The sequence below is a fragment of the Grus americana genome, chromosome Z, assembly GCF_028858705.1.
Source record: "Grus americana isolate bGruAme1 chromosome Z, bGruAme1.mat, whole genome shotgun sequence".
NCBI classification, from domain to species: Eukaryota; Metazoa; Chordata; class Aves; order Gruiformes; family Gruidae; genus Grus; species Grus americana.
The window spans coordinates 67,276,288-67,300,962 of record NC_072891.1 but is presented as its reverse complement, the minus strand read 5'-3'; the positions used below and the strand labels follow the sequence as shown (position 1 = coordinate 67,300,962).

Genomic DNA, 24,675 nt, shown 5'->3' with positions numbered 1-24,675 from the left:
GGGGAAGACTTTTTTGTCTTGAAACCAAACATATTGGGCAATATGTACATAAAGCTACAACTGTCCAAAAGCATTCAAGTCCTATTTTTTTTCTGAAATTACTTCATAACTATGATCTTGTCACTGTAAACTACAGTCATACTTCATATCTTCCTGTAAGACCATTACAAATCCTGTCAGTCTTTACTGTCAGAAATGTCATGTTCAATTTTAGTAGGGCATTACAATTTCATGTAGAATTAATAGTCAAGATATTTCAAAGCTAACATGTAACAGAGGAATAAGAAAATGTCACCCTTTTAACAGTAGCAGGTTTTTGCCTACACATGTTAATGAATTGCTTTGCTCTATTTTCTGTGACCTTAAAGAATAATTAGAGGAGTTTGTTCTACTTAAAAATCTTCCACTGGTTTCATTCAGTATTTGTTAGTAATTGCAGTGATTAAGAAGTTTTGAGGAAAAATAACTTTTTTCCTTTTATGTATTTCAGGAATACCTGAAGTATGAATACTATTTGATGATTTTTCAGGTACATAGTGTCAGCATATGCCAGAAGCACTGGCTAGAGCAAAATTTTGCAGTGGTTCATGGTTTTGCAGGTTAATGTCTTTTTTGAGACTTTTCTTCTCTCATGAGGTAGAGGAGCAAAGAGATGTTTTTCACTGAGAGTCTCTTTCCTCAGGTAGAAAAATCAATACTGTATTTTATGGAATAGCTCTTCTATTTCCTTCTCCACCTCTTTAATGTACCCTGGAAGGAGGAACTAAGAAATGTTGGTTATACATATAGAACAACAGTGGTCCCTGCAGCAGTACAACTTCTCATGTTAAATCAGCTAGGTGCCAGCACTGGCAGTGTGTGGAGGAGCTGACTTTAGAACTATTTGGGCTTGTGTATGCACTTGCCAGGTTTGGTAGTGGGGGGTTTTTTGCTGGTTATTTTTTTTCCCTGCACATTTTACAATCCTTATTAAAAGGTCTTTGTGACAAAATCAGGAAGAACCAAGTTAAGTGCCAGGGTTGGTTGCTCATGTCCTGAAACAGGGACCTGTACAACAGTATGTGAGGTCAGATGTGTTTACTGTCTGCATGGGTGTAAGCACATTGTATGTCTCTGCTCTGCATCCACTGGGTCTCTGAGGGCTTGGGCTTTTAACCTTGGGCCTCTGAATCGTGCCCAAGTGCAATGGTCTAAGTAGGCTTTCCTAGGAAAAAGCATGAAAAAAGTTGTTCTGCACTGCAGAAGCACTTGGATTTTAAATCTAAAGTTTCCAAACTGATGGTGATGTTTGCCTTAATCTTGAGGCCATACTTTCTGTACATACAGTTTTCTTGCCTTTTTAAATGTTTTTTAGTTTTTACGTGGAAAGAACCCCTAAGGACGTCATCCTTTGCTCGTTTGTTCCCACGACACTCTCAGTCTCACATGCTGAGCTGAGCAGACAGTGGGGAAAAGTAGCATGCGACTGACTGCTGCAAGTAAATACGTGCAGGGATGCTGGGGTGCATTGTGTGAAGAACTTAAATGACACTATGAGTACTTAAATTCACAACCATTGTTTCTTAATGGTTTCCCCTTTTTTTACTTTTTACCCCTGAGCAGGTGACTGGGAATGCAGGGAAGGGAATATATCATTTGGATAGGTACTGCCTTAGACATACAACCGGTGGACATGGAGCTTTTGGGTCCCTAGTGTACACCTCTAGACTAAGAGGCACCTGAGTTTTATCATCCAGCTACCCCACCAGCAGTGGAGGGAGGGAGAGGGGTACCATGCATTACCAGTGGGTTTTCAAAGCAAGTAGATGCAGTGACGTGTTTCTGAGTCATACATGACAAAATCGTGCATTCCTTTCAAGGTTACAGGAGCCAGGGTACTTCAGACTAAAAGCCCCTTCTCCTGCTCTTCCTTGGCCTGCTTATTTCACTGGTAATGCAGCATGGTCTTTTCAGGTGGTGTTCCCCTGTGCCATAGTGTAGATTCCTTTCCAGCATCTCTTTTTTATAAAAACGTAAAAACATCCTCCAATCTTTTTTCTGCTCCCTAACATCACAGCGGCTCCTGAACCATAGAAAAATATTCTGTAGACCTGAAATTTGCCCTAACTTTGTGGAGATGCCATAAACTTTTAGTCAGTATGGACATGCTGTAAAAATAACAGCACTGGCAGTGCTGGTGCCGTTGGAAAACCTACATTATGCACATACTCTGTGCAAAGTTTTTTACGAGTTAGGCTTTCTTCCAGAAGTTTATGGATTGGCCAGATTTGCCTCCCAGCTGTCTACCTGGTTTTCTTGTCCACATCTTGGGGGAATTTGTGTGAAATGGTTTGGGTTTTGTTTTGGGTTAGCCTTGGGGGTTTTGATTGGGTTTTTTCACATGGGTAAAGTAAAATATATTTTTCTTCAAGTATGTGTTTGGACTGTCTCAGCTGTTGCTTTCTAAAAATATTTTCTGTGTGAATTACATACCTGGTATAGAAAATCTAAGCCCAAAAATTAAAGGTTGGCAAAACTAGAAGTGACTGAGAACAGTCTTGTAATGGAAAATATTAAATTATTCTAATTACTCCCGGCACTGCCATTAACTCCTATAATATATTTTGCTGAATTAGCTCCATCTCAGGTCCTTTTGAAGTATTATTGAGATGTTAATTAAAAATAGCAGTAGTGTGTGTGAGCTGCAGTGTGAAACAGGAAGGCAAAGGACCAACTGATGCAAGGTGAATGTCCCTTCATCACCCCTTCAGATTTCTTACCTATGAAAAACATATGTGGGTGAAAGAAACGGTAAGTGAGGACAGGGGCTGTACAGAAAGATCAGCAGTTGCTTGCTGAGGCAGTTGGAGTTAAGATGGCACCTTATACATGTATAGGATAAGGTAAGTTGCATTTTCTCTGCCCTGTAAATAGAGAAGTGGCACTTTCTGTAAATACATAGAAGAATCAACATTTGCTGCAACTAAGAACTTAAAGTAAACTAGGCAAAGTTTACATTCGTTCTGCAGGGAGTCACTAGAGACTCATGATAATAGAGTCTTTGTAACAAGAAAATATTTTAAGAACTTATTTATGGCAGTGTTTTGTGTGAATAGAAATGGCAAAACTTTTTCTATTCAGAACAAAATGTGAGAACCAGGAAAATGCCAAGATTTGTTGAGGTTTGCATAGAGTAGTGAAGTTTTCACCAAGTTCATAATAAAGCAAAAAGAAAATTTGAAGCCTCGGGATGAGGGAAAGAGTGATATCTGTGACAGTATCACATTACATCTATAATGACTTCTTATTGACATCTGTCATTTTTTTCTTGATAGTACTTTTGAATTTGTCCAACTGAATTTAGGGGTTTAAGTCTGTATATATTTAAACAGGGGACTTGGTTGGTATCTGCAGGTGAGCAACATCCAGACTTTTCTAGCACAGTAAATGAAGATTTCATTTACACCCAATAACCAGGACATGAAATATGATTCTCAAATTTCAGCTAAAAATTTGTCTATAGATATTGTTTCCTCACAGTCCTGTGTTTAGGAATCTACTAGCTTTTATTACTGAAGTGTTCAAGCCAGGTTAGTTCTTTAGTAGTCTGTGCTTGGCTATGTCTTTAATTTTTTTTCTTCTTTGAGGAAAACACAGTCACAGATTTTTAGACCTGTGAATGATACTTTTTGACTCTGATGCTTCTAGTTAACGTTTGAAGAGATTAGTGCATTGTGTTATCTTCAGTTCAAGCGACAGTCAGCAATTACACATTTAGCACCATTTTCAATCATCCATTGCCTGTTGCTTTGTTTACAGTATGCATGCTTTAATTTCCACATTTCCAGCATCAGACTCAATTTATAACTTATTTAAAATCTTTCTGAAATGTGTTGGATACATAACACTTTATCTAGCTGAATACATGTGCAGGCATGTAATTACTCGATGTTTACCTCACTATCTTCCAAGTGATTGAGAGGCCAGTTGCAAATTAACATAATTCTCACTGAATCAATTTTCATTGTCTTTGAAATGATAAATATTTAATTGTACAACCAGTGTTTTCTGATAGGTTATTCAATCTTGTATTGCAAAATTGCTAATAGGATACCTTAATTATATATATTATCCTGGATATTGGTTTGCATTAGTATTTCTACTGCCTTTGGACCTATACAAATGTTGACATAATTGCACTCAATGTAGTCTCCATAAGTGGTTTAGATGTTGCCTTTTCTCAGACACAGGCGTTTGAGTCAAATTCTGTGCTGCCTTAGCTCTTCCACTAATGCCAATACAGTTCTGCCTGAAGCTTCTGTGATTCAGCTGCTTGCTTCAGTGTTTTATACTGTAGCTCTAAGGGAAGCAAATTAAGAAATTTTATTCTCCCCTCCTTGTGTTCTTCCCTTGTGTTCAAGTTACATAAGAACCCTGCATCCCTCTGAACTTTATACTTGCCCTGCTCCGTTTTGTGGGACGCCTGCATCTCACTGACTGTGGCTCCTGCTGACATAGCCAGGATAGAGCCAGGCTGGCCCCCTTGGCACTGAGCTTTGCCCGGACTTTGCCAGGAGCTTTGCAGCTTGTGCTGCCCACGCTGCTGCCACTGTCATGCTGCCTGCAGTACCTGAATAAGTTTAAATCTGGCTAGGAATATCTACGTTCACTGTGGCCACCAAGTCAACTGTAACATAAATGCTCTGTTAGTCATAGCATGTAAATTCAGGAGCTTAAAAAATTAAATCTTAATTTAGGTGCAATATTTTATTATTTTGGGGTACTGTGGTCGCTGCTATTGCATTTTCTTCAGACGTTGTACTGAGTTTGTCGCTTCCATTCTCTCCATCTTCCTTACACATGAAGAACCATCTGGTTTTCTGCAGTGGGATGTATCAATAACCACATCCCATCCACATCCTGGTAACCTGTTTCAGGTCTTCTCTCAGACACAGCAGTAAGAAATAAAACTGCCTTGTAGCTGTTTATTTCTTCATCCCAGTTTGAATTACCATTCAAAAGTGATTAACCTGGCAAGGGAAATCTTTGGTGAGAAGGATGGCATTTTTTGATAAATTGATATGATGACTCTTCTTTTCAGAAATGAGTGCTGATGTTGGAAATAGTGCTGTCAGCTGCGTGTAAGAATAATGGAGATGGCAGGCAATAGCAGAGGCAATTAGGTTTACATTTTGGAAGGCAGACCAATGCTAATTTAGTGAAAGTTTGAATGAGTTAACTCCTTGAAAGGAAGTGCCTGATAATTTTGTAGGCATCCTGACTACTCATCTTCATTATTAACAGAATAGCATTTGAATCCTCCGTTTTGGGGCTGAAGACAGGCTAATCCCAATATTTAAATGTAATATATGAAGGATCTTTGCTAAGCTGCACAGACATTTAGAAAAGTAACCTACTTTGACTACTGCTCTTGAAAAATTATTTGAATGAAATACTTATGTTGACAGGTAAAGAAGAGCAGAGACTTCTCAGATGGATTACTGCAGAGACCCTGGTAGGAAAAGATGCAAGGTGGATATACAGTATTTCTTTCCCCTGGTATTTACTCACCATGAAGAATGTGGAGCTGATTTTTAATAGCTTCTATATACTGTAACTTGACTAAATACTGTTGTGTTTCATGTTCATATGTGTTTAGTTAGTCACTAGCAGAGGAAAAGGCTAAATTCACATACCATGGTAGACATACCATGGGATATGAGACAGTACAAAGCCAGCTCCTTTGAAGTGTAATGCTCATCACCCTGCTGCATGTATACTTCTTTAATGTGTTCTTTGACACCATTTGGCATTTTGGTTTGTAAACAAAACGTCTGTGCTTTGGAGGTCTTAGGTGGCCCAAGTGTTCTCCAGACAGCAAATACAAGGGCAAACAAAGTTACACAGACTTAAAGTTTCTAGAAGAAATATAGTCTCATGGCTAGCTTCTTGCAAAAAGGAGTTTCTTGCAACTAGTTGGCTGCAATATGGGGCACTTTCATTGTGGTTAGGAGTTGTGTCCTGCCTTGAAAAGTGAGAGGTCTCTTTATAGACTCTCCAGATAAAATAGCAAAGGATTTTGTGATGAAGTAAGAGAATCCTTACATTTCATCAAACTTAGAATTCATCTCTTTAATGTAAATAAACTTTTACCATCAGTTATTTTTTGCAATATTCAATTTTATCCCAATATACTATTTCTATTGGAAAGTTAATCATTTCCATAAAAAGGCTTATGGTTATTCTATTAGTAGAACACTTCCGATGAGAGACATTGAGATGATCCAGATGGACAAATAGAGAAGAGCAGGCTAATTTTTTTGTCTGTGTAACTGTAGGCATTAGCATGCGTTAGGAACTTTTTCCTTTTTCAGTAAAAGATCAACACATTTTTCCTTAAGTTTGATTCTAAGGAAGTTAGCCAAATAGGTGACCACAGTGACAATGAGATTTTAAAAGGGTGTCATCTGTATAACAGTTGTGCAGGCTAATAAAGAAAAATATGAAAAGCAAGTCAGATCTCATAGCTTCTTGGTTTGGTTACAAATTAGATTTCCATAGTCAGTGTTTCGCTGGCAAGGGAGAGGCTTTTTAGCTTGGAAAGCCAAGTAAGTTATTTTTCAGGAAATGACAGAGAAGTTCCTATGGGATTTTATGAACCATGTGTTTGGAAAAGATTGGTTTAAAGAGAGTTGAAAAAATCAGAAAACTACTTACTCTTATATGTCAGCTACTCTTTCATTCAACAGTGACAGCTCTGTAGAAGCCTCCCTCGAGCTTCCCATGTTGCAGGAATTACAAAACTGTCTGACTGGGTTGCAGTATAAATTGTTTTACTACCTCTTCCTCTAAACCCTAAGAAATATGACATACACTTCTCAAAGGCCATCTTCAGAAAGAACACCCCCAAGTCCTATGCATGCCTTTTGTACATAATTCCTATCAACGCTGTGCCATTTTATGAGTGGAGGAGGCCCATACTGCAAAAGAGAGGGAATATCCTTAGTTATGTTGTAGTATAGGTGGGAAAGACAGACTGCATGCTGAAAAATTTTCAAAGAGACTACAGTCTGGTTTATGTAGATACTGGTACCAGTAACACTGGTGTTAGTGAAGAGACAGCTTTTTCAGTAAATGAATGGCTGAAGGTTACGTTAAATTGATAATGAGACATTTGAAGTAGGAGCCACGTTTGTAAGAATATGTGCCTGTGATTGTTCTTAGGTACACATCTTATTATTTTTTAGTAATGAAGGTCCAAGTTAGATTGAGTAACATGAGATTTAACAGAAGGAGTCAGTGAAACAACATACTTGTGCTCTCAATGGGTTTATGTCACAATAGAAAATCTATTTGTTGTATTATAAAAATAGTAAGGCTGCTTCTTCAGGCCAGGAGAGGTCAGGTAACTGCTTCACACAGGCTGGAGCTGTTGGGAATATTCTGTGAAAATCCTGCATTGAACATTTCACTTCTCTGACACAGTCTTTCTTCTTCACAGACTCTAGGCAAAGGAACATCATAATTGCATACTGTCAACCCTTGGTTTCCATAGTTAATAGAACTGTGTATTTGTTTTCATGGGCTGTAACTTAATATTGTACATCGTAATTGGGACTGATTGAAACACTCAGATTTCATATAACAGACATGACAGTGCTTGGGGTGGGGAAAATGGGCTGTTTGTGGGTCCAACCCAACTTTTGAGCTGACTTGAAGTAAGATAAGCACATCTTGTAATGGATAATGTAATGGATCTGAACCTCTTTGGGGTCCTTCAGTAAAAGTGAGCATTTGTGTTGAGTAGAGCTGTACAGCTGGAGGTCGAAGCACCGGCACAACAAGCAGTTGCCTGGGTCAGCAGGGAGGCAGTGGTAGCTGTGGGCCCATTGCCTGCCCACCATTGAGGACTGGTGTTGCAAAAGTCTGCACTAGCTGAACTGCGCATCTTCAGTTCCTGCTTTCTGCCTGCTCTCATGGCCATCAGGAAAAAGGGTTCAGCATGCGTGAGGACTGCTACTAAGAAAGGCGGATGACTCTCAGCTCTGTCCCTGTTCATCCTCCTTCCCAACACTGATTACTCTCAGTTTCTAATACCTGATCTTCTGCTTCTTTTCCTTTAGTGGCTCTTACAGCCACTTTTGTCCCTTCTTAGGACCCCAGCAAAACCAAAAGGATCAAACTGAGCTCTTCAGGGCTGTTCTGTTCCTTTCTTCACTGTGCCCCAACCTGTTCCCCAGTTCTGCAGCAGGAAGGGGGCCCTTTCCTTACAGGAAGACCGTGCAGGAGCTTGCGTAGGGGCTGCTTGTGGTGGGAGCAATTGCTACAGGGAGGAGGCAAAGATGTGACTATAAGCAACCTACCTAAGGCACAGAAGGTGTTAAGCCTCAGCAAGTGGACATGGTGAGGATAGCCCAAAAGTAAGCAGCGTGTGCAAGACAGGGGAGAACTAGAACTGAGGGGAATGTGGTTGGAGAGGTGATTTCCCTTGCCTCATGCCTCTGTGACCCATGTCAGCCTGTCTGCACCCTTGAGCTGCCCTGTGCCCACTGCAGAACTGAGTTTTGCTGCCGCCCCCTTCCAAAGGATGAAGTCAGAATAAGTTAATTTGTTTTCATTTGGGGGATAGCAAGATTCAGTTTTATCAAGGCTGCTATGAAGTTTGAGTTGGCTCTGAATACCGTCCTCGTCTCCGCCTCTGCTGTGGAGGGCATTCAGAAGTATGGAGCATTGCCATGAGACACTTACACCCCTTAGATACCGAATTGCTGCTGCAGCTACGTGCAGCTCTGGTTACCACCACCACCCAGCTGCTCTTACCGATTCTGTGGACTATCCTTTTCCCCTGGATCAGTTGAATGGGAATAGGTTTAAAGTCATCTTTTGATCTCTCCTATATGCCGTGGTCTTGTTCTAGTCATAGCACAATTCAGACAGAAAATGTGCCGTTGTCTGAACAATAATGAAACACTAAACACGTGGAAATCCTATTAGTGTTTCATGGACCGTAGCTGTCATTTCATTTGCTCTGGAATCCCTTCCATACGGCCATGACAAAGGTTTAAGGTTGAGTGTCTTGACACTTTGAATGCATTAGCTGTTCCTCAGACAAAAGTCTGTCAAGCATACTGAAGCATCTAAAGGGATGCATTTATTTCTGGAAGTAATATATTAAATAGAATTAGTGTTGGTAAGCCTTGTCTTGAGAGAGAAAAGCACAGTACTAGAATTTTGTGGGGTTTTGTTTCCTGGTGAATGTTAGACAAATGTATCTGTTTTTTGTAAACTTCTCTTTTTCTGTTTCTGGTTTTTGTATCTCCTCATTCTAAACAAGGCTGCCCCAAATCTCTTTCTCAACTGTAATTTTTCAGAAGTTTATATACTTTGCCATTCATTTTTCCATGTATAAATATACACAATATGATAGTATTAATTTACAATAATTATAAACTGTGTAGTTAATATAATTTCCATGAATGAATATAAAAGTGTCATCTGTGTATTTCTCATGTAATAGAAAAACAAGCTGAGAAGTTACTACTCTTGTTAGTTTTGTTCCCTGCTCCTGGTCATGTTTGTCATTCTTGTCTGTGGTTTTTGTTAAACTGATCATTCTGGGTTTCTTGAGACAAAGTTAATGGAGCTGCATATTTTCACATCACATTATCAGGTAAAAGATTCCTATTGTATCCAGTGTAAGCATTAGTCATAGGTAAGAACTGAAAGAGGGCATTATCAGTGTTACTTACCATACAGTTCTTTATGTGCATTTACAATGCTGGTGGGCTTACAGGAAGGCATGGATGGTTCTTTTATGTCTTACTGGTTGCTATTTTCTTTCATTTGTGCTTTCTGTCTTGGAAATTCGCAGTGATAGAGTACTAATTGTTTGCCCATGTATAATCCGATTTAGTTATTGTGTGGTAGTGTCAAGTTTCTGTAGCAAGAAAAGAAATGTAAGTATTCTTCTTGAAAATAGTGAAAAAGGATCATTCAGTTAGAGGTTTGCTAATGATGAGATACAGATAAATTCAGGAAAATGGCAAAATTAGGTATACTTGCTAAAATAAGAAATTAAGAAAATGGTTTTCAAGATCTGAATATAATCCATATCATTGGAACAAATTGGAGGCAAAGAAGAGAGGCAAAAAAGGTTTTATTTTTAAAAAAAAATCATATGTAAATGTGTTTTGTAGTTGGATCTGTAAGTTTTTACTATCTTATTAATGAAAATCTTAGGAATTCTTCTTGAAGAGTTTCCTTCACAGGTTTGATGGTTATGAATTGCAGTGGCAAATCTGCAATTCTGCTAGGCAAAAGATCAACATTATTCATACTGATATGCAGTCCAAAGGTGTTTGTCCCATACATCATTTATGTAGGTTAAATTCTGTTGGAAGAATGCTTTCAATGGATAATGATCTTCTGGCTTTGTGCAAACATCATTGATAACTGTTATGGTACTAGCCAAGAAAGGTGAGTCATTTCTAGTTTCAGAGTACCCATAAAGAGTTTTCTAATTGGTGTCTTCATATCTATGGTCCCTTGTGTCCTAGTCAGGATGAACTGCAAAACTTTCAGTGCAGTGTAATTTCTGGTATTCGAATGACTATGGGAAAAGCATTTTACTTGTCTTATTCAGTGATTAATTGTTGCATTTTTCATTTAACTAACTGTCACTTACAAAAAGTCATATATCTTTTTGGAGTTATCTGTTCATAGAACACGAACATTTTTACAAGAAAAGCAATTTCCTTGCAGTGTTGCATTTTTTCCCCCATAGTTCTTCCGTCTTTATTTTGGCACTTTCATCTATGTTCACCAGTTTCCTTACATTGTTTTTCTGTCAGGGCCTGCAATTGTTCAGTTAAATTTGTGTGAGATTTGTCTACAGCTATTTTGAATCCACGAAGAGATCCTATCTCTCTCGTAAGCTAATGAATCTTTCTGTCTTTCACACAAAACCATGTCGTTCTATGAAATAGTGGCACAGAAACTCACTTCTGTGCTTTTAGTTTGCTCTTGTGAATTGTGATCTGGTAAGCAGTAAGGAGGCAAACCTGGAATTTATGCTGTCTAAATAAAGTCATTTAATAATACAAAGTTCATAAGTACAATATGTGTTATTTCACTTACTTGCATTTATGCTTTATAAGTTACTTTATAGATCAATTTAATAAGTAGACTTGCATTAAATGAAAACATTTACAGATTTTCCACTTATTTATCACAAAAGTTTCTTTACATTTCTGAAATATAGGTGCCACAGTGAGTAGATTAGAAATGTCATTTGCAGGGTTTTGTTTTCAAACAGTAATGTTCGACTTCAGGCATAGCAGATCTGTTGTCCAGCTTTGTAAATTTTAAATGGCTGCTAAAGCTGGATCCAAGGGTTCTGGACAGTATGAGTGAAAGTTAAAGCCTCTTTACTGGTACAAACAGTTGAGGACATAAAGATAGCAGATTTGTGGTTTTGGAAATGACATCACTGTGCACAGGAAGCTGTGATTCTCTTCTCATATCTTCTATGAAAGTGACCGGCAAATATATTCTTTAGCCATCTTGCTAGCAAAAATTATGCAAACAGTAATTAAAACTTTGCTAGGATTAAAAAAGGAGGCTGAATAAATGCTGCATACTTTTTGGTGTTCTGAAGCCATTTCTGTAATTCCTTAACCAGTGATGAAACACAGAACAAAATAGACAAATGCTTTGAAAAGAAGATCCACAGAGGGATTTGTATTTCCTTTCTCCCCCATATTCCAACTATTCTCCTTTATGAAATGACAGGTTTATAGACTTCAGAGGGAAAGACTTTTCTCTGAAGTTGCACATATATGACTGAAACTAAAATGGGACTGCACAAGCCAAGCCATGATTCACAAGAAAGTTACCTGTCAAGGGAGTGCCTGCAGTTGAGGCAGGAGCCCCCGGACATCTCCAAATTGCTTGGCAAACCTTGTAGCCAACAAAAGTGCTAAACTAACGGTGGTGCAGAGACTCGGCTGACTGAGGTGTAAGTGAGTGGTTATGAGTTGCTCGTGATTGCTGGAGATTTAATATCAAGTTAATTCAAAACTGTTGCAACACCTTAATTAGTGGCTCATGGTCACTTCTAACTTAACTAGTTTCATATTCTGTTACCCATTCTTCCCACCAGGGTATCCTTGAAACTCCTTCAATGCATGGCTTTCCTGTACAATCCAAAGCATTTTGTTCCTTGCAGACTACTTCTTTTGTACAGCATGTAGAATATGAGATGTAAATAATGCTTTCCTCTCATATAATTAGGATGTTAAGTCTCAACTAAAGAAAAAAGCCTACATTGATTTTTCTTTGCATGTGATTTTCTTTAGAACTCTGAACTTACAGCATATTCCTAAGGGTGCCGTAGAGTTTTTTCACGTGTAGAGGAAAATTGTTTAATAGCCAATAGCTGTTCTCCCAAAATAGTCTAAATAGATGGGGGGGTGGGGGGTTGGGTGTATGGAAATCAGTGCACCCAAATAAGGTCATCTGCTCACAGTGATTAGGACACAGAAATAGTCCTTTTCAAAGAGGTAGAATGTAGCACAAGTTATTTTGATGGATTACAACAATCTGAACTAATTTTGGTAATGTAAACATTGGTGTGAAATGACTGCAGTCCCATCCCTACTGCATTCAAACAAAGGTAGATGCATTTCAGTCTGGATTAAATAAAATGTTGTCTGTTTCTAATGTGGTTTGGCTAGCCGGTGTAAACCATAGCATTTTGACCTGTTTGTAAGGCAGGTTCTAGTGGACAATAGAAAGTGTTTATCCAGCATGGTTTCCATATGTTTGCTCTGATCAATACTAGCTGGGCATGTTGTGACAGAAATCCCTTTTTTCTGCATGCAGACATAAATACTGTTTGCAAATTTATTTCAAAGAACTTTTTATTTGGCCTAAGTCTTGGGTCTTGATGTAATCATCTGTCCTGAACATCATCTCTCACTGTCCTGGAAATAATTATTTCCAGCATTTTCTGAGCAAAACAGAAAACAAAGAACTCCTAGATAGAAGAGGCACCTTTTCTGTATTGCTTTTCTGCTGATCTTGTCTTCATTTAATAGACCGTGTTTTCTTGAGTACTTCAAAATATTTCTCATCACTTGCCCTCAGAACTGACCTGGTGACCTAAGAATCAAGAAAATGTCATGTTAGTGACTACTAATTAGTGGATCCAGAGAGCTTCTTCTCCTGCCCTTTCAACCTTCCATAGGCAGCAACAAAAGCTGTCACATGTATCATACAAAGAAAATGAACATTTGCCATGTTTGGTTTTTGGTTTTGGTTTTTTTTCCTAGGGTGGAGGTAGTAGCACAAGCTCAACTGAGGCTACAGATGAATTTGTAGATTAGCAGGAAATTAACCTACAATATTGTGTTTGCATTTATTTCTCATTTTTTATGCATAACATACAGCATCTGTTTTCCCATTCTAACTGAACATGTGTGTTAGTATGCCATACTGCAAGAGGGAAAAAGAATGAATCTTTATTTATTTTCTCTTTTTTTTTTTTCTTACCATCCTTTGTTTTGTTTTGTTTTTTAACTACTCAAAACTTATTAAATATTTCTGAAAGGGAATATTTTAATTTTTAGTTTTTTGTGTACAGTATACAGTCCAAGCTTAACTTGTCTTTTTGTATGTTTGTTGAACAAACTTTTTAACAGAAGGTTCAGCCACATTTCCCATTAATTGTTGTACTTCTGCACCTAGTGAGTCATCACGGGTTTTTTGGGACCACCTGCTGGAATGACCATGATAAAATGTGCAGTCACAGCCATGTCACAGAACTGTTTGTGCAAGTACATTAATCTTCTTTTTATTATGTATAATTTTCAGGTCTTTAAAATAGAGGTGCTAATGAGTGGAAGGAAACATTTTGTGGAGAAGAGGTATAGTGAATTCCATGCACTTCATAAAAAGGTAGCAATCTTTTTCTTTATAAGATGTAACTTTGTTTTGCCTTAGTTGTGATGTTTTCCTATCTCTTGAAATTGTTACTATACATGGTTTATCTTAAATACATCTTGTGATTCATGTCTCTGTAAATGAGTTCCCAACTAACTCAGTTTCTTCTCCATTTTGTGGAAAGGGATGATGACTCCTCAGATGTTACTAACTCTCCTTTTCTTTTTGATTATTGTTTACATGCTGTATTGCTAAAATGCTGACTGTAGTATGTTTTTTTCTTCTTGTAATATCACAAAATAAGACACATTCCTGCAGCAAATAAATACAGTTTTGTTTTTCACCCAAATAGGCAAATAATTTGTTAATTCTATAAATTGTGTTGCTAACCTGCTATATGTAAAGCTAAGGAAACAACTAGTATACACTAGGAAACTAGACATGAAAAAAACTAATTAGACCATCTCACTCTGCTGCTTTTCATACAATGAATATGATATAAAATACCTGCTAAGCTTGACTACTGAATCATTTTACTAATATATAGAAGGGAACTCAGTACTTTCAAGACTGGTTATCCACTAATTGTTCCTAAAATTGTTTTGATCACTGTTAAAGGAAAAGTATGGTTTTTCCTCTCCAGGCTGAACTGCATGCAGCTATACATTTGTGCAGCTGAAAGGCAAGTTTTACTTATTTTTCTGCCTTAAGGAGGCCGAGTATTGTGAAGGGGAATTCTGGAAAAACATTGCAGCCCATTGCCTGCAGTGAGGCTGCAATGAAAAGCTTCAGTCCTTTGTTCCTGGGACCTGGGTCTACTGAATGTTTGTTGGTTGGTAGCTCTCGGTGGCAGTGGTGTGTGTGCACGCTCAACTGCTTACACTGGTGCTGCTCACCTTCAGCATGGAAAAGCTTCCTCTGCAAATAGCAGAGAGAAGCACGGATGTTTACAGCTACTGCCAGCGCAGTGTCAGAGGAGCTTACCTACACCAGCATTCATATCATTCAGGGAAGAAGCATTATTCTGGTGGCAGAGAGGATGGATTTTGCCAGCCTTATATGGTGTATGGACGTGAGCAAATTTGGGTCCACAAAAGGCAACTATTGACCCATCTGTGTGTTAGCCCTCAAAAGTCCGAAGAACAAGAATATGTTTTGCATTACTGCACCATAATTAAGATGTGTTAGTGTTTCTTGCCTTTTTGCTTCTTGCCCCAGTTGTGGTATCAGCTGCCACTTTTTAATACTCATTTCCTTGTTTATTGTTGTAATTCAGATATGTCTCAGATATTTTCCCCCTTGTGATCACATTGAATGTGATACCACATGAGCAACAGTGTACAACTCACTCACCCACCACCAAGCCTTGCAATACATATATGCTTTATTTTACACATGAGAATAATTCTGCAATTGAAAGTAAAGCAGGTGAGTAGGGATTATACAACTAAATAAGTTAGGAAACATTAAAAGGGGAAACTCAGGATTTATATGCTTAACATGCACCCTCTCCAAATAGAATAGAGTATTTTCAGTTGCAAGGGACCTACAGTGGTCATCTAGTCCAACTGCCTGACCCCTTCAGGGCTGACCAAAAGTTAAATCAAATTATTAAGAGCAGTGTCCAAATGTCTGTTAAACACTGACAGGCTTAGTGTATCGAACATCTCTCTAGGAAGTGTGTGACCACCCTCATGGTAAAGAAATGCTTACTAATGTTGTCTGAACCTCCTCTGATGCAACTTTGAACCATTCCCACGCATCCTATCACTGGAACCCAGGGAGAAGACCTCAGCACCTCCCTCTCTGTTTCCCCTCCTTGGGAAACTGTAGAGAACAATGAGGTCACCCCTCAGCCTTCTTTTCTCCAAACTAGACAAGTGCAAGGTCCTCAGCTGTTTCTCACTGGACATGCCTTCCAGCCCTTCCACCAGCTGTGTTGCCCTTCTCTGCATTCAAGGACTTTCACATCCTTCTTAAATGGTGGGGCCCAGAACTGCACACAGTACTCAAGGTGTACTCACCACACTAAATACAGCGGGACAATCCCCTCTTTTGACCAGCTGTTTATGCCATGTTTGATGCCCCCCAGGATGGGGTTTGCCTCTTGGCTGCTGGGGGCACACTGCTGGCTCATAGTCAGCTGCTGTTGACTTGCACCCCCAGATCCCTTTCTGCAGGGCTGCTCTCCAGCCACTCCTCTCCCAGTTTGTACTTGTGCCTGGTGTTACTCTGTCCTAGGTGCAGGATCTGGCATTTGGACTCGTTAAATTTCGTCCAATTAATCATTGCCCAATGCTCCAATCTATCTAGGTCCCTCTGCAAGGCCTCTTGTCCCTTCAGAGAGTCAACAGCACCTCCCAGTTTGGTGTCGTCAGCAAACTTGCTAATGGTGCATTCAATTCCTGCGTCCAGGTCATTGATAAAGACATTGAACAGAACTGACCATAGGACTGAGCCCTAAGGAACACCACTGGTGACTGGTCACCAGTCAGATGTAGCCCCATTCACTACAACCTGTTGAGCTCTGCCCTTCAGCCAGTTCTTCACCCAGTGCACCATGAAGCTGCTCATCCCACAGCTGGACAATTTGTCCAGGAGGATGCTGTGAGGGACAGCATCAGAAGCCTTACTAAAATCCAGAAAAAATACATCCACCACCTTCCCTTCATCCACTAGGTGGATGGTCTTATTCTAAAAGGAAATCAAATTAGTAGAACAGGACTTCCCCTTTGTGAACCCGTGTTGACTGTGCCTGATGATTGTATTGTTCTTTAAATGCCTTTCAATAGTACCGAGTATGATCTTCTCCATAATTTTTACAGCAACTGAGGTCAGACTAATAGCGTCTGTGGTTCCCTGGGTCTTCCCTCACGGCCTTCTTGTAAATTGGAATAGCACTGACTAGCTTCCAGACCACGGGGACCTTCCCAGATTCCCAAGACCTGATGATCAAGAGGAGTCCTGCCATAACATCCGCTAGCTCCTTCAGTACTCTGGGATGAATCCCATCAGGCCCCATGGACCTGTGAACATTCAGCTGATACAGCTGGTTCCTTATAATTTCAATGTCCGTGAGTGGAAAGTCACTGTTCCCACACTCATGGCCCTCCAACTCAGGGGACTGGGCAGTCCAAGGTCTATCAGTATTAGTAAAGACTGGATGCTTTATATAACAGGGCCACAGAGCACAAAAGGATTGTTAATCAGCTGAGGAATCAGCCACAGAGTATTTGTCTTGTAAGCAGCTAGGCCTTGGTGGATGGTGGTATTGTTTCAGATTAGTCTGCCCTTATCTGGAGCATTCTCCTCATTTGTTATTCATCTGCAGGTGCTGTCATAGTTCACAACAGCTGTGACCATAGTTTCTTCAACATTCTCAACCATGTAGGCTAAAAAAAATGTGGGTTTATAGTCTGGCTTTAAGATTAGTCAGTAAAAGTACATGGGTTTGGGGCTTTGTTTTGGTGGGTTGTTTTTTCTCACTTCACATTTAATTTTAATTTAGTACTGTTAAGAAATAAGGAAGTTGCAAAATGTTTCCAGAGCAATTGAGGTTTCCTTGCTGCAGCTTCGTTACTTGTGATTGTAGAGACGTTGATATGTTGGCGCTGCTTTTTCCTATAGTGACATCTCAGCAAGCTCAAAGATGAAATGTAAATTCTCAGTCTCCCAGGGGTATGCATGTCAAAGTCAATTTTGAGTTTCTTTCCTTGCATTCCTTGCCTCAGATTTACTCAGAGGCAATATCCAACAGAAAGAATGTCTAATGTCACCTTCTATTAAAAAGCAATGGAGTCTATTCCAGTTGTTATTTTTGCTCTGTAGTTTTGAGGAAAACAATATATTTTTTTTTTGTTTTGAAAAAAGTATGTTGCTCCAGCAAGAGGATTCTTAGTGTTGTCAGAATTTATGCTTGTGTCTGTCTATATACACACACATTTCTGTATATATCTATAAAAGCTTTGCTGTGGGAATCTTTAGAGGAATAGTTATGGAGCTCTCTTGGAAATATATTCAGTGGCAATCTTGCTATTTCTCTGTATGTCAATCTGTTAGTGCAATTTGAGAGCACAGATATTTTGCTCTCTTGATTGCCAGCTATCCAGACAACCAGTTAGGTCTCTTCCCTGTACTTCTCCCACTTGTTCATAATTGCTTAAATATAGAGTTAGAAGTGGTCACGGTGTTTTGTTACTGCACTTAGCAAGGTAATATCTGAATGTGTCATGGTGACATTGTGAGGTATCGTCCCAGGTTGACTAACGGGGAACTCCTTTCAGGTATTCTCATGCAGTTGTTGCCATTTTGTTTTAAGGTTATTAGTCACAAGAAATTGTTAGTAGGGTCCCTCTTCACTATCCAGAGCAGCTAGACATGGAGATTTTTAACTGCAACCTGTAGGTATGAAGTCTGCTGTTATTTCAGTGAGGTAATGGCGAGTAACTTCATTGCTATGCTGTTGTCTTTCATGCGCAGTTATTCTACCTGTACTGCCTCATCTCTAACATAAATGTGTTTGTCTTAAGGGGATTCTATTATATTTTGTTTCTACCTGCATTTATTTTCATTTGCAGCTCAAGAAGTTCATAAGAACTCCAGAGATCCCTTCAAAGCATGTGAGAAACTGGGTCCCCAAGGTTCTGGAGCAGCGACGGCAAGGCTTGGAGTTGTACTTGCAGGTGAGTCTCTTCTCAGAACTGTGAACGTAAAAGCAGCATCCATTTTCAGAGTAGTAGTATCCAAAGCATTTGAAGGTGCGGCAGGTGTGAAGTGGGGTGTTTTACTGATAGGCAATTTTAGAGGTGGGAAATGAACTGGATACTTACCAGCAGTGATGATTTCTGTTCACTTAGCACACTAGCAGCTAGAAATCCAGACTGTTTTGCATTTTTTCCTGATTCTGGCAGAAGCTGCTGTCTGACTTTGATGAACCTCATTTTCCTAAATGGGGAAAATAATGTTATTCTTTCCAAAGTTGTTCTGACTGTACCAATCAAAAGAGACACAAGGAGGCTTTATTTAACTCAGGTCCATTTAGACAGACTAGGGAAGAATCACCTCATCAAATTCATATCCCTCTACTGTACATGCCTGTATCTGAATTGTTCATCTAGTTGAAGCAGGCACCTGTCATCCTATATTCAGCTCATTTGATTTGGAAACTTGCATTTAAAGTCCCAGATTTTACCTATTTGGGTTCTGATTTTGCTATAGACTGTAAAAGGAGTCTTCAGGAATGACTCTGACATATAGACGTCTAAATATACCAGTGATAATCCCAGCCTTTTTTAATAAACGGAATTTCTACTCTCATCATGATTGCTTTAAAAACACCCTGTGATATAGTTTCACAGTCATTTCTCTAGTGACAAAGCCAGATTAAAGTGTTCCTCCAGACATGTTCCCAGTTCACTGTACCTTCAGCTGTACTTATGCAAGTGCTGTTTCTTTGAAGGGGATCATAGAAATCATCTGAGTCAAAAGATAATTGCTTTAGGAGGAAGGCAAGAATAAGAGTATTCTATTTTTATTCAGATCAGAGTAGTAAAAATAGTAAAAATTTCAGAGATCTCATTTATGTCATCATCCACAGTTGCAGTGGCACAACTGGAAGAATGGTGAACTGCAACATAATGGACAGTGAGCTGCATTGATAGAAAATAGATGGTAACCTGCACCACTCAGGAACCTCCCTGATTTGCAGGAAGGTTTGTAAAAGAAAACTGCTTTAAGGAGAATAGAATTATAGGGTGGCATGAGACAGTATTATTTCTGACATTAAACTTTGAAAAAGAAATCTGGAAATAAGGAGAAAAACACAGCTCAGATTTTGTTCTGAGATACAGGGAGCGTTTCAGGCAACATTTTTAAATATTTAGTTGGCATTGTTGAAAAAATAATCCTTTCTTTCTTCTTGCTCTATTATATTTATAGCATCTTTAGCACCTAAAAATTACATTTACTGTGTGGCTGAAGAAAAGATTGGAGAGACTTTGATTTTGAAAAGGAATAGGGCTTTTTGTGTTTTGATGGCTTTCAGCACAGCTTGCTCCATCATCTTACAGCCATTTGCTGTGAATTTTGTGGGTTTTTTCCTGATTTTCATACAACTGTATTTTTGGAGAATATAGCTGCTAACGCACATGTACCGATTTCTCTTATGAGGTTGATTTTGTTAAAAGATACAGGGGTAAATTTGTTAGCACTTTTTAATTGCTGATAAACTTTAAAAGAACATCTCCCCCTACTGGAAGAGTTAGTCAACTCTTGTTCTTGTACAGTCTTGTACATGTAATTCTTTTCCCCTCTTCTATCACTATTGACTGTCATAGAAACACACAATGTTGTTGGAAGGTTGGAAGGGACTGCTGGACATTATCTGATTAAAACATGACAAGACTCTAAGCTACATCCATACTAATGTGCATATTAAATTAAAACAAGAACAAAAATTGCCAATATTCTTCTCAAAGTAAGTAATTTCTGGTTTTGCTAACAGAAAGCAGAACTAATCATCAGTGAAATTTTAACTTTTTAAAATAACAAGAGCCTGATTGTAGACAATTAAAAGTTCATATTAATGCACTTCAGCACCAAGCATTTTCCAACACACAGTATAGGAATGTGCTACAATTTCAGAAGACATGATGAGTTTTTAATTTAACACCATGTACATAAAATATTGCAAACATATTTTCAGGTGATACTAATGAGAGTTAATCTATGACAGCAGTTTGGCTACTATCATCACTAGTCAGTGGTGGTATAGTAGCCAGCCATTTATGCAGCTGGTAAACTATTATGGAATCATGGTAGTAGTTAACTATTTATTCAAAACCAGCCAGAATCTCATGGTTGAAATGATTGAGCATTTACACAGATGTTACATTCAAATAATTTGGTTTATGCAATACATACTCATTTCTCATTATTGAATTTTGCACCTTGAAAACCTATACAGGCAAGAAGTAATATGCCATGCAGATAGCAGTCAAATACAGACCTGTATCTGACATAGTCCAATCATATTGGCTTCTTAATATATTTTAATAAAGTAATCCCCTATAGTTAAATGCAGATTAAAATAATGACATGAAATTAGAATAGTAGAATCAGTCTGTATCAAGTAGTAAAGAAAGCAAGAAATTCTTCCATCTAAGCAGAAGGTGATGCAGTTGCCAGTACCTTGTTACGTCTTTGTGACCTTTTTGTGATGAAACTGCCCTCTTAAATCCTTTCAGCACAGGTTGTTTTGTTTCTTGAAGTGGATGGACTCAGAAACATTTCATTATGTCTTTCTGAAGATTAGCAAAATTATGAATAAAACAAATATTATTAAATTGTGAGATACAAATAGTAATTTTCTTAAATTTGTCAGTATCCACTGTCAGCTAATATTCATCAGATGACTTATTTTTCTCTTGTTTTTGAAAGGTTGAGTGGGGATTTTTTCTTGTTGTAATAGACTAATTTTCATGGAATTGTGAAAGAATGATTCATCTGTATTATTTTTAAGTGACGTTCATATTTTACAAGTTTGGCTGGAATTTGCAATTTTCGTTTTTAGTACTGTGGAACAATTGACTAGTAGGCATTAGTATGTGTATGTGTAATAATAATAATAATGATGATGATAATAATAATAATAATAATAATACAGAGCCCTTGTGAATACTGAGAACAATCAAATGACTGACAAGAGGAAAGAAGGATTATGTTTAATGTATTAATGAGGAAACAGATGCAAAGATAAGTGACTGACAGAGCATGGCCCCAAACATTCAAGCAAATTACTAAGAAGCAATAAGCTATTGCTCTTCTCCTGATCCGTGGTAACTGTCTCTGTGCATGATCTTAACCTACACCACACAGGACTTCAGTTGAGCTGGTTTAGTCTTCGCTAAATAAGAAAATGCCTGTTACTGACAGTAGAAGAGGACTAAACCAGCTCTTAATTACCTTGTGGTGGATATCAACTAAGAGTTACCATAAATCAATTAGTGTGTGATGTAAATTTTCACTTAATAGTTACTTATTTATGTATCTGAGCTTGTAGCTTGTAATACAGCAGGGATGGGAATCCAGGTGTTTTTGATTTAAAATTTGTAAAATAAATCACTGGATTACACTATTGCTGACAAAAATCTCTCTGATAGTAGTATTAGATTGCACTAAGATTTGAACTTAGCTATGATTTGTTTATGGTTATGAAATGTTTTCTCTTTGATATGTTTCTTGAAGAGTTTGGTGTTGAGAAAAGGTAGAAGATACAGATTTGAGGTAGCTGGTTGTGTAGGGAGCCTCTAATTTGAGAAGGGCTGCCAACTGGACCTGCATTGAAAGTCTGTGACTCCTGATAGTATGTTTGTAAGCCTGGAGAAATATGTTTGCTTGACAGTCCCAGAAGGTAAAGTTAAGTGTGGAAGATGATAGGGCAGACTGTTAATCAGCATTGTAGCTTCTGGGTGGTGGCTGTTCGTTTGGGGTTTTTAATTCACTATATAATCTTGGATGGACTGTTTATCACAAAGCAATAGAGAAATATGGTCTGCGTTGGAAGTGTATTTAAAGGAGATATAGATAGCTTGAAATGCTCCCTTTTGCACAGCTATTGTTGTGTATGAATTCAGTAGGTCATCTTGTGGATGGACCAACTGAACAGGTAGTTGCGGTTTTATTTTGGACATTGAAGACATTGTTGGGATTCCTAAGGGCAGCACTGGGGGGACCTTATCTAATTGCTTATCGAAGCAGCTGCAGCTGCGTTGTCAATCTGATCAGTATATGTTACAAATAGATTTTGTATGATGTGCACTTGGAGGAGCAGTTTTTATGGAGCTTATTTCCAGTGAATTGGTAATGGGGAAAAATTTGATCTAGCCACCTGCTCTCTACTGATTTGGAGTTAGGTCATATCCTTGTCCCAGTAAGCTGACACTGGACGTTATTGCCATCCAGTGTCTCTGCCCCAGGGACTTGCCCTTTGACAGGTCTGCCTTTTAAAGTTCAATGGAATAGATATTTTCTAACCCCCTTGGGCAGAAGAAATCTCATCATTTGCTGATATCATCAGTCCAGCAAGATAACAGACATCGTTAACAGAAGTCACTGTGAAGTAGCACCCACACCTCAGCATGAGACTGTGTAGCTGCTGCTAGTCTTCACTGAAATGATTTGGTTATGGAGAGAGATTTTGGAGGAGGCCCATATTTTTGATGAGCTTCACAATACTAACTCATTTCTTGTGGTCTGGGTGACCTGAAGAAATTCTTCTAGTGAGTGGCAATATAAAACAGAGGGCTGTAAACCTTCTGAACTGCTCTGTATGTATGTATATACAGTCTGTATGTACGTATGTCTCTAACCAGAGTTAATATGTAGAGCTAATATTTCTCTCAGCTGAGGTCAAGAAAACATACTTGCCTTTTATTTACTCTTGAACTTTTTACAAAGAGAACAGTCCTGATTCCTGGAGATAAGATTGGTTAAAGTGCTGCTTGGCTGTGAGACTTGAAGACTTGAAGAACTTCAACATTCCAGCAGTTTCAGGAATCCAAATCTTCGAAATGAATTATGGAGTTTATGAAACGGGACTAGAGATTTGTTTTCCATTTAAGGAAATAATCTGGAGTTCTGAGAAGCACTTTGACCTATATTTCAGTATTCTTCAAAATGCAATTCTCTTTAAAAATATTTTAACTACCAATCCTTCCTCAAAAAGATAAATAAACCCATATCTGTTATGATTTTGCTCTTAAGAAAGTAGAATCCAATCCTATACTCCTTAGCTGTCTTAGTTTCCAGCAGGGTGGAGTTAGGAAAACAGTGTATGGAGTGATGAATAATGTGTAGTTGCTTTATGAGTAAGTTCATCAGAAATACAAAGGAGAAAATCACCCATTATTATATTGCATTTTTGTACTCTTTTTTGGGGGGAACAGTTCAACAGCAACTGCAAAAAAATGAAGAGATATGAGCTAGTGACGGCAGAAGGAAAACTGTCTTACAGAAAATTTGGCCCAAGGTATCATTTCTTCATGGGCCATGATGATTTTCTTTAATTACTTCAATAAGTGTTGATACTAAATTCCATGTGGTAAAGTTTAAATAGATAAATAAATAAATAAATAAATAAATAAATAAAATTTTCTGACTGGAGGATGGGTATGAACAAATCAGTAAATCTGGATGGAAGGATTAAATAACATTTCCGAGCCCTAGAAAAAAACCTTTGATTTTAGTCATCAATCCAAATTGTATTCTAAAGCTTTTGAACTATCTTCTTTTAAGTTGATCTAGTTGTGTGCTGTTGCTTCATAAAAGTTTTAGATTAAATTAAAATACTGAAAGGAACTTTTCTGTTGATTTGGAAACTGTTGCAGGGCATTTCAGAGCTAATACAGCATTTCATATTGCAACTGAGGATAAGAATCTACTGCTTGCTTTGAGTGTCAGTCATTGGCCCTTTTCGCTATCATTCTGGAGAGTGAGATAATTTGATTTCTGAGGATTTTTTATCTAATTGTGAAGAAGAAGAGTTTTCCATCACCTAGTGGGAAGTTTCATTAGTTCTTCACTGCTTAACTGATTCAATTTCTGTTGGGCTCTTGCTAACAAGGAGGAATGCAAACCCAGTCATTTATAACCTTGTCCATCCTCAAGAAGACTGGAGACGTCTCTGCTCTGTGAAAAGCCGTCTAGACTCCTGATGCCAGTCTGCAAGTACTCCACATTGTGCATTGGCTAGAGCTT

The 24,675-nt window shown here is 38.4% G+C and overlaps 1 protein-coding gene across 2 annotated transcripts in view; it reads left to right on the top strand.

Moving 5' to 3' along the window:
• SNX24 (sorting nexin 24) overlaps positions 1 to 24,675 on the top strand; it is a 90,017-nt gene that overhangs the window by 34,412 nt on the left and 30,930 nt on the right. The window contains exons 2-4 of one of the 2 annotated variants that reach the window (XM_054809586.1): positions 5,448 to 5,511; positions 13,852 to 13,935; positions 18,498 to 18,602. In XM_054809586.1, coding sequence (XP_054665561.1) covers positions 5,473 to 5,511; positions 13,852 to 13,935; positions 18,498 to 18,602 — 228 coding nt within the window. In that variant the 5' untranslated portion in view covers positions 5,448 to 5,472. The remainder of the gene's footprint in view (positions 1 to 5,447; positions 5,512 to 13,851; positions 13,936 to 18,497; positions 18,603 to 24,675) is intronic. The other variant, XM_054809585.1, reaches the window with a different exon arrangement.